The sequence below is a fragment of the Urtica dioica genome, chromosome 6, assembly GCF_054948205.1.
Source record: "Urtica dioica subsp. dioica isolate 48M chromosome 6, U.dioica_male_clone48M_v1_H2, whole genome shotgun sequence".
In the NCBI taxonomy this organism is placed as follows: domain Eukaryota; kingdom Viridiplantae; phylum Streptophyta; class Magnoliopsida; order Rosales; family Urticaceae; genus Urtica; species Urtica dioica.
Window position 1 is genome coordinate 43,346,266 of NC_142761.1, and position 10,139 is coordinate 43,356,404.

Sequence of the window (10,139 nt, forward strand, 5' to 3'; positions counted from 1 at the left end):
AAGCCCGTCCTTATTTATTTTTAATATTGTTTTGCATGCACCTGGGTCATTGTCTCATAGAAGTTAAAAAAGATACACCAACCAGTAAAAGAATATACCTTTGTGCTTCTTCTTTCTTTCATTTCAATTTTTTTAAGATAAATTAAATTGTTGCCACCTCAACTATGACGTTCACTACTACAAATAAGCATTTCTGGTGCGGAGTGGCATTAGGTGCGACTTGTCGCACCTAAATGGGCAACAGGTGCGACTTGTCGCACCCAAAGGGCTCCGAAAATGAAAAAAATTTCGCTGATTTTAAGTGGTATTGGGTGCGACTAGTCGCACCCAATAGTTTTGAAAACTTTCAGGTGCGACTAGTCGCACCTGAAAGTCTTAAAAAAATAAGCGCTCAACTTCTCCCCCTCATTTTTTTCATTTGTCTGACGTGGTATTTATTTTTTTTTAATTTTTTTTTTTACTTTCAGGTGCGACTAGTCGCACCTATCATCTTTTTTAGGTGCGACCGCACCTACTCGAGTATCAGGTGCGACTTTGTCGCACCTGATTACTAGGGTTAGTTTTTAAAGTTGCGTCTTCTTCATCTTCTTCACAACAGCCCCAACACCCAACAACAGCCCCTCTGCGACTCTCCCTCCCTCTCTCCCTCCCTCTGCGACTCTCCCTCCCTCTCTCCCTCCCTCTGCGACCTCGCTCCCTCTCTCCCTCTCTCTTCTCCGAGCCACCACGCGTACCGGTCTTCTCCGACGTCCAAGTCCGCGCCGGTCCTCTCCTCCTTGCCGGTCCTCTCCTCCGCGCCGGTCCTCCGCGCCGATCCTCCGCAGCCGTGCCTTGTGAAGCTCCGCCGCCACCTCACCACCACAATATCTCTCTCCGACCAAGCCACCACCGAGACCACCACGCCGGAATCTCAACTCCAAGAACCACCACCGAGTGCAAGATTGTCGCCACCACCGAGTAATCACCACCACCAACCGTGCCCTGTGAAGCTCCGCCGCCACCTCACCTCCACCATCTTTATTTTTTTTTTTGTTTCTCCGACCACAATCTCTCCGTCACCACCACCTCCGACCACCATCCCTCCGCCACGACCACCTCCGACCACTATCTTCTCAGCCTCGGTATGTTTTTTATTTTATTTTATTTTTGTAAATTATGGCCATGATTTCCGACGCCTTGACCTTTAGTCGTGCCTCGCCAGCCCCGGCCATCATCCCGTCCTCTCCGCATCGCCTCAGCCTGGTCGAGCGCCGCGTCGCCTCCGCGTTGCCGCGCCTTGTACCTCGCAGCCCCGTCGGTGATGGTTAGTGGTTATTTATGTTAATTAAATTAATTGATTAGTTATGGTAATTAGTTAGTTAAGTTGTTCTTTATGTAATTAATTCACATGTTTATAAAAATGCTAATTAGTTATTACATTTTAATAAGTATGTTAATATGTTAGGTTAATAAGTAGTTAATTTAATTAACTTGTTGATTAATTTGCTAATTTAATTAATGAAGTATATTTGTGTTTAATAAGTACATGTATTAATTAATGTAATTATAATTGTTAATATATATAGTGTTTATAATTAGTTTAGTTAACTAATTAATTTGTAGTGGAAATCAAATTGGTTAATAAGTTGTTAGTTTAGTTAATTAATTAATTTGTAGTTTAATTGTTAACAATTTGTACTTAATAATGAAATTGGTTATGTAACTAATTTTAAATTTTAAATGTTAGTTTAATTAAGATTGAAATTGGTTAATTGTTTAAACTATTTTATTAGATTAGTTGTTTATGATATTGTAATTAATTAATTACTGAGTGATTGTTTTATAGATATTGATAAAATGTTGTGACCGAGCCACGGAGGCTCGGTTTAGGACTTAGTTAATTAATATGATAGTTTCTGGATGGATTTTAAATGTTTTTAAAGTAGTTTGCAGGTTTTTTGTTTAACAATATTATAGGGGAACTCTGCAAAAATTTCGGTAGAGTTTTGAACCAATTAGAATCGAAATCCACTAGAAACAGTCCATTTTAAAAAACAATCCATTTTCCAGGATTGTTTCCAGGATTTTGAGGTGCTTTAGTATCTTTCCCATAATTTCTACAATCCATTTTAAAAAAATAAGATACCTTTCACAGTATGCGATGCATGACGTTCTCGGGCCACGCCGTGATTGGGATGTCGAGATAGGACCCACGACACCAGTTGGGGCTTTAAGTGTGGCTCGAGCTCAAGATGGAAGCTCGTCTGGTTCGTCACCTCAGTCACGCGCCAATCCAGTACTGTATACCGAGTTGCAAGCTCAGTTGACAGCACAACAAGCTCAAATGGCGGCACAACAAATGCAGATGGAAGAGATGCAGCGACAGCTGCTTTCGTTTACACAGATGCATACTCAGGCTTCCCCTACGCCGACATCAGCGGCAATGGCTGATAATGAAACGCCAGGTTCTGCGGAGTTTCAGCGTGATCGTCCTAGCGGTAGCGGCAATGGTCGAGGAGGAAGCAGCAGTAGTGGCCGCGGAGGCAACTTATTTGGAGGAAGAGGAAATTCCTCTATAGATAAGTTTTATAGGCAACAACGAAAATAGTTGCACTTGTATATTTTTATATTAGCGAACAAACTCGTATTAGTTGCTTGTATATTAAAAATATTTTAATATGGAATATTAATTTCTAATTCTAATTATAATTCTATTATAATTCTATTATAATTCTAATAATATTAATTTCTAATTATAATAATATTATATTCTAATTCTAATATTTATAAAAAAAAATTTAAATAAATTGGGAATCGGGTGCGACTCGTCGCACCCAATACTATGGCGGGAAGGGTATTGGGTGCGACTAGTCGCACCCAATAAGTTGGCGGGTAGGCTATTGGGTGCGACTCATCGCACCCAATACATTTGCGGGTAGGGTATTGGGTGCGACATGTCGCACCCAAAAGTCAAATTCCCTCCTTATTCTTAAGTTCCCACGGAAAAATAGGCGCGACTTCAGGTGCGATAAGTCGCACCCAATAGTGTCGCACCTAATAGTATATACTATTGGGTGCGACATGTCGCACTCAATAGTATTAGCTGCGGACTTTTAGGTGCGACGGAGTCGCACCTAAAGTCGCACCCGATAGTACTATCGGGTGCGACTATGTGGGCATCAGGTGCGACTTTTGTCGCACCTGATGCCCATATTTGTAGTAGTGGTTGGTAATGTTTCACCCCTTGAATTCTAAAATCGTGCATGACAGGCCATGAAATCCTACATTGCAACAAATTTACCCCTTCTTTTAAGCACTGAGCTATAATATAAAAAGGAAGTGGGTTATTTTGGCTAAATATTAAGCCCGTCCTTATTTATTCTAAATATTGTTTTGCGTGCGTCTGGGTCATAGTCTCATAGAAGATAAAAAGATACACCAACCAGTAAAAGAATATACATTTGTGCTTTTTCTTTCTTTCATTTCAATTTTTTTAGGATAAATTACATTGTTGTCCTCTCAACTATGACGTTGGTAACGTTTCACCCCCCTGAATTCTAAAATCGTGCATGACAAACCATGAAATCCTACATTGCAACAAATTTACCCATTCTGTTAAGTATTTAACAGATTTTAAACGTTCAATGCTTATGTGGGATAATATTTAGGGATAAAAGTGTAAAATCATTTTGAAGTCGTTATTTCAAATTGGAATAATCACACCAATGTTAGCAATAACTTTATGTCAACTAAAAAAAAAACATAAACCCAGCTCGTGCTCGATCTGTGGCTTTTTTTACGGAACTAGTGATTCCATACCAGTGATGTTTTCCGGGCTGAGTCTGGTGCTTGGAATCGGACTGCCTTACATTGTTGCTTGGAATCAGTTTATAGCTCTCTCTGCTTTCTTCCTCTCAAATTAATCCATATCTTAAAACCAATATTGCTAATACACCCACAAAATAAACCTGTCAAACAAACCCATCGAACCAAGTGCAACAAAATTATTATAACATCCTTAAACCTTCTCTAATCTTTGGTTTCTAATTCCCGTAAAGACATTGAAATCTTAAACAATTTTTTTTCTTTCCTTGAAAACACATTTATGGAGTCACAACAGTTTTGGCCATATTACACTTACCTCTTCGCCAACAAATTAGCCAAACGGGGCCATGAAATCTCATTCTTTATACCAACAAAATACAGTCCAAGATCCCCCAACACTTCAACAAACTCCCAACCTCGTCACTGTCGTCTCTCTCTCTCTCTCTCTCTCTCATCATGTTCTGTTTAAAAAAAACAGTCGAGGGCCTCGAGAGGCGAAGCGCGGTGAAATGGTCGATCTCCATCAACCTAGTCCTAGGCTGATCTTCGCTAGCCTGAAGAACGGATGGATTAATCTCTGTGGCTGCGACAATTTGCTGAACGATCTACAAATTACCATGCTCGTGAGTCGCGACCTTCGCACCTTTGATCGAACCACAAATTGTGAATCGATCTTGCTGGCTTGCCTTAGTAAAAATAATCGTAAGGGTTTTTAGGGTCAAGAAGAAGAAAAATGGGAGAGAGAGGAAGATAAATAAAATTTTATTCTTATTTTACTTTATAAGGGTATTTTGGTACCGTCACAAAAATAAGTGGTCACATGACCAAAACATGACAAATAACTTGACGTCCGTCAATAAAATTTAACAGAAAGGGGTAAATTTGTTGTAATGTAGGATTTCATGGTCTGTCACGCACGATTTTAGAATTCAGGGGGTGAAACGTTACCAACGTCATAGTTGAGGAAGCAATAATGTAATTTATCATATTTATGTATGTATCTTCGTGTTATATGAATTGTGGTTGATGAAATATATATTGAACATATAGTATATGAACGGTGAACCCAACATGTAAAGTCCCACCATTTGAGATCGGGGCCGAGATGTTTTCGTGTGGCCGAGTGGTCTTTGTGGCTGTGACGTTCAGATGGCTGAGAGCTCGGTCATGGTCTTCGTCTTCAAGGAGCCGACTATGTTCGCCATCACCGAGCTGGGCAAAGTTCATTTTTTTTCCTTCCTCTTTGTTCATATTTCTGACCGTGCGAGTGGTAGAGAAAAGAGGTTTCAAGTTAGAGTTTTGTTTCTTTTTGTTGTTTGTTTTCGTGTCTGAGAGTGCTCAAGTCAGAGAACGTGGCGAAGTGAGAAGACAATTGATTTGGGGTTGGCCAAATTATAGCCCATAACATGGCTTATAGTTGACGAAATAAAATATATTGAACATAGTATATGAACCCAAAAATAGTCCCACATTTGAGATTGGGTGACTTCATTTACCCCAACTTGGTTCTCACTTTTGGTTGCAAAGCCACGGATTAGACACAAGACATTCCACCTGGTCCGGAGACGATCTCCTCAGCTCTTGCTTCTATCTTTTGTTTTCTGTTCTGTTGTTGAGTTTCTCCATTTGACCAGCCTTGAGCAACGGCCAAATGGGAAATCTTCTCATTTATACATTCTCTTTGAAAATCTTCCACATCTTGGCGGTAAAGAAAGCGGACCCCACATTTTCTGACTTGCATTTGGGTATCCGTCCTGACATCAAGACGGTTTTTAACTCCCGCGACTCTGAACGACACCTGCGTTGCACCAGAAAAAATATCGCTGCAGTCCATGTGAAAGGATTGCATCACAACATGATCATGTTTTCCCATCCGCTTAAGTAAAGGCCGGTGCGAATTCGTGATGATTTCTCCCTGTTTGGTGGAGAAACGCGATTCCCACACGAGGCTAGCTCCGTCGTCAATGGAATCTGTGTGGCATATAATGGCACACGCTGCAAAGCCTATGAAATTGGGGTCATAGCACCCTGGATTGATCACGGTCACCGAAGATCCATCACTTTGATTGCAAAACCACTTCGACATTTCGTCCCCCGGAAACCAAATGTCAACTTCCCGAACATGGGGGGGAAACTGAGATAAATCAATGTTAGAGCATCTAATGGAGTTTAAAAAAAAAAGGTGGTTTAGATCACATTGTTAAAAACCACATTCCAGTAGTGTCATTTGGTATGGATAAAATCCAGATATATATACTATTTACACTAAATTTAGCATGGACAATTATCAGCAATCATAAAATATCACAATCATAAAATTAGGGATAATTTACGTCAAAAAATTTCTAAAATAAATAAGATCTGGAATATTTAGTATATTCTAGTTTTTGTGCTACAATGGCGTATTCTAATTTTTAGTCTATATTTACTTCAAAAGTGGGACTCATCTCCAATCAAGTAAGCAATTGAATAACAACGCCTCTTGTGTTAGATTTAGCATATTATGATTTGTTGTTTTAAATTAAACACGTGATTTGAAACTTTTTAAAAACAATATTTTGACACCCGATTGATATGTGTTATGTAAGAATGTGATAAACCATAGTTTAACAAAACTTTTGGCACTCTATTGGAGATGCTCGTAGTACAAAAATGATTATGTCAAAACTTCAATTTATGTTTTAGTATAAAGATAGCATTAGTTCTTCCTTGGGTATTCGCTTTGTTTAAAAGTGATTTATCATGTATAGATACAAAAAGGAGTAAGTACCTTCGGTTCTGATGATACCAGTATCTTTATGAGATCCGGGAGTCGATCCAGTTTGCGGCAACCACTGAGATTTAAGGACTTGAGATTTGAGTTGCGAGAGAGATCCGAGATTTGAGTCAAACTCCTACAATCAGTGAGATCTAAGTCCTCGAGATTTAAGTTGCCAGAGAGATCTGGGAGTTGATACAGGTTGTAGCAACCAGTGAGATTCAAGCTCATGAGATTTGAGGCACGAGAGAGATCTGGGAGTTGTTTCAGGCTCCGACAACGATTAAGATTCAAGACTTTCAACTCTTTCAGATCCTATATGAAAAGTAAAATGCTTACGTGATTAGTCAGGCGCAATGAGAGAGTTTTACTAGTTTTAAGGGTAATTTGTAAAAAGGGCCGAGTAGCTATCTAGCCATATGAAACGTTAGAAATTTGGAAATAGCCAACGTTTCGTTATTTTTTTGTAAATAGCCACGTAAATCTATTTACGCTATAAAAATAACAAAAAGCGCAGAGTAAATTTCTAGTAAATATGGTTATTTACGAAATATTTACAACAGTTTTTGGCTATTTACGAAAAATTTACAAAACGTAGGCTAAAATGCAAACGCTTATGTGTATGTGGCTTATATCGCTAAATTTTTGTTGTAAAAATGCACATAATTTTGAAATAAAAACTTAATTTGACCTATTATCGTACATATACAATGAAATTTTTAATAAACAATATGCTTCTTTAACACCAATGACCACTAAATTTGTGAGATGGTTGAACTTAGGCTCTTAGACATTTTTTGCTCCTTTTTATTAACCGTCATTCATAACTTTTTTTGAAAAATTGCGCATTCCAAACAATCGAACACTTTAAAGCATAAGTGTTCGGAATGTATTTCGTAATTGAATAACTAGCATAATTTCTACACTTTGGTTGAAGATATGATCGGAAGTTTTTGTGGGCTATGATATGAATGCGGAGAAGTAAGAGTTCAGTGAGCTGAAATAATTTAAGGGTGAAAGTGCAATTACTTGAAAAGCTCAGGGCCACTGGTGGTGATAAAAGACCTAGAAATAATACCTTGTATTTGTTGTTCCAAATTTGTTCAAGTTTTTCACCATGGATGGCTAGCTCGCAAAGATTCTTCGGATTAAAACTGTGTGGCAAGGATTTCAAGGGGCAATGATTCCACCGGAAATATCTCAGAGTAGGCGGAAGAAAATCAAGATCTTCACGGAACACAAGTTTCCTTTCACCCAAAGGATCAATAGAGAGAAACCATAGATTACGCATTTTTTCAAAGACCTGAGAGCATATGGTCAATGAGTTTGTTATTTCAGATCTTGACATACACTTCAAGAGAACTCCTTGAATTTCTTTTGTTCCCTGACATAGTCCATACAATAAACAAAATTATCAATTACTAATTCTCAACACTAAATTTTTTGATGCACGAAAGATCTTGAGCATGACTTACCCGATTATGTTCCAAGACATTGCAAATATCTGTAGTAGACCACAATCTACTGCGCTCTCCCGGATCATTTGATTCTCGACGAACAATTCCTTTGCCCATTTTTTGGATCAAATCATGCATCCGGATCTCACTGTATTCGCTTTTAGTTACGAGAGCCTTATCAATGAGAGCACTGATTCCACGAACCACTCCGTCATGTTTATACCCAAGTATAGTCTGCACAGAATTCTCATCTCCGTCTTTGAAAAAGCACGCAATATCAAGAAATATGCCCATCTCCTCCGTACTTAATCCGTCGTAGCTTACTCTAAATACATCTAGGACATCTTTGGGCAGTTCTGAACCAAGTAACTCCATTTGACTTTTCCACTCTTTGATGCTCCTTTCAAACAAGCATCGGCCCACAACCATGAGAACCAATGGATTGCATTTGGCATATTTCTCGACAATTGTCTTCACCAACTCAGAGTATCCCTCGGCTGGAGATTCCTCTTTGCGAAACGCCTTCGAGAGAAAGAGAAGATGAGCGTCGCCGAAACTCAGTTCCTCAATTTTGTGTATTTTCTCGGCTCCAATATTCTTCAGCACCTGCTTATCTCTGCTCGTCACGACAATTCTACTACGCGGACTTAACGAGTCACGATCTATGGCCAGTTTTTCCAATTGGTTTGCATCATCGACATTATCAAGGACTAACAGCACGTCCGCGGCTCTGAGTCTTTCCTTTTCTGAAGCGGTGACACTGCGTAAGTCCTTTTGATTCAATAGTTTGGAGAAAACTCTATTTTGTAAATCCGAGGGTTGGTGCTTCTTCACTTCTTCCCTGACGTCTTCAAGGAAAAAGGAACGAGAAGATTGAGAAGAGAGTCTGTCACACAAGACACGGACGACTCTCGTCTTTCCTATGCCTGGCATTCCCCAAACGCCGATGACTCGATTGTCCGCTTTTTCCGAGCCGATGCATAACAAAGACTCGAGCTTTTGCATATTTTTTTCAGCTCCAAACAGATCTTTTGTGTAATCAACAGAAGGTATAAGCTCTTTTAGTTTGTCTGTGACGGTTTTAACAATATTTTTTACCAAGTGGGATGCGGACCTGACATATGCAGAAATAACCCATAACGACAGTTAATTAAATTACCCAATTAATTACCCAATTAAAAAGAAGCAACTATTTCCTCAAAAAAAAAAAAAAAAAAAAAAAAAAAACTATTAGTTTGAAGGAACTGGCTCCATATAGTTTTTTTTTCCTTTGATAATCACAGATTATAGTGAAAAAAGTCATTTTAAAACTCGACTTCAAGATTATTTCAAGTACTTTTCAACAAAAAAATTAAAATTAAAATTAAATTAAATTGCAACTATAGATCGTCAAGGTAAAACAATAACTAACAATTCACCTCTCGTCAGCTGAACCCCAACCGGTTAAATTCCCCGTGAATTCCAGAGATTCTCGCCACTTGGCCACCTTTGCCGGGAAGCGTATTTCATGTTGTAGAAATGCTTCTTCAAAGCTTCCCTTTTGGTGCCGTATGTTTGTGGGGTCCACTTTGTAGAACACAGGAAAAACACGCTGTTTTTCGTCTTTCATGCAATGGACGATATGGTTGAGCTCGTCCAGACACCACGAAGACTGGGCATAGTTCTCTGAGAACACGATCACGGCGATCGCCGATGCCTCGATCGCTCCCAAAAGCACAGGCGATATTTGGTCTCCTTTCTCGAGGTCATCCTCGTCTATGAAGGTCTTTATTCCTTTATCACGCAAAGCGTCGCAAAGAAAGCTGGTAAAGTCCCATCGTGTGTCCTCCCCACGAAAACTGATGAAGACGTCGTACTTTTTTACAGAGCTACTCGAAGAAGCCATACGGGAACGACGACTAATATCTACCGTTTTTTTTATTATTATTTTTTTTTTTATCTGAAATGGCTAAACGATCATAAAAATAGAGAGAGAAAAAGAAAAGATTAGACTGACTTCGTCGGTGTGGCTAGTTTTGTTGCTAGCTGTCCCTGGAATATAAAATAACCCACAAAGCATATCAGTATTGACTGATGTATGTGTATATAGAAAAAGAGAGGAATAATTTTACAAATTGGGA

General features: G+C 39.0%; 1 protein-coding gene across 2 annotated transcripts; it reads right to left on the reverse strand.

Annotated features, from left to right (window-relative positions):
• Positions 1-4,727: 4,727 nt before the first annotated feature.
• On the reverse strand, positions 4,728-9,939 carry LOC149394400 (TMV resistance protein N-like). 2 transcript variants are annotated; one of them, XM_089616647.1, is made up of 5 exons: positions 9,438-9,939; positions 8,038-9,133; positions 7,641-7,865; positions 6,575-6,877; positions 4,728-5,938 (listed from the first exon to the last, which is right to left on the reverse strand). In XM_089616647.1, the coding sequence occupies exons 1-5, from the start codon at positions 9,902-9,904 to the stop codon at positions 5,339-5,341; spliced, it is 2,691 nt and encodes an 896-aa protein (XP_089472773.1). In that variant the 5' UTR covers positions 9,905-9,939; the 3' UTR covers positions 4,728-5,338. The 2 variants fall into 2 exon arrangements, with proteins under 2 accessions (XP_089472773.1, XP_089472772.1); XM_089616646.1 differs by having other exon boundaries at positions 4,729-5,938; positions 7,641-7,946.
• Positions 9,940-10,139: the final 200 nt, after the last annotated feature.

Bases quoted from the DNA above. Each gene is read 5' to 3' on its own strand.
- LOC149394400 (XM_089616646.1), bottom strand. From the start codon at position 9,904: ATGGCTTCTTCGAGTAGCTCTGTAAAAAAGTACGACGTCTTCATCAGT. The intron at 9,134-9,437 runs GTGAATTGTTAG...TGCATATGTCAG, and splicing joins TGGGGTTCAGCTGACGAGAG to GTCCGCATCCCACTTGGTAA. The intron at 5,939-6,574 runs GTACTTACTCCT...GATTTATCTCAG, and splicing joins TGGTATCATCAGAACCGAAG to TTTCCCCCCCATGTTCGGGA.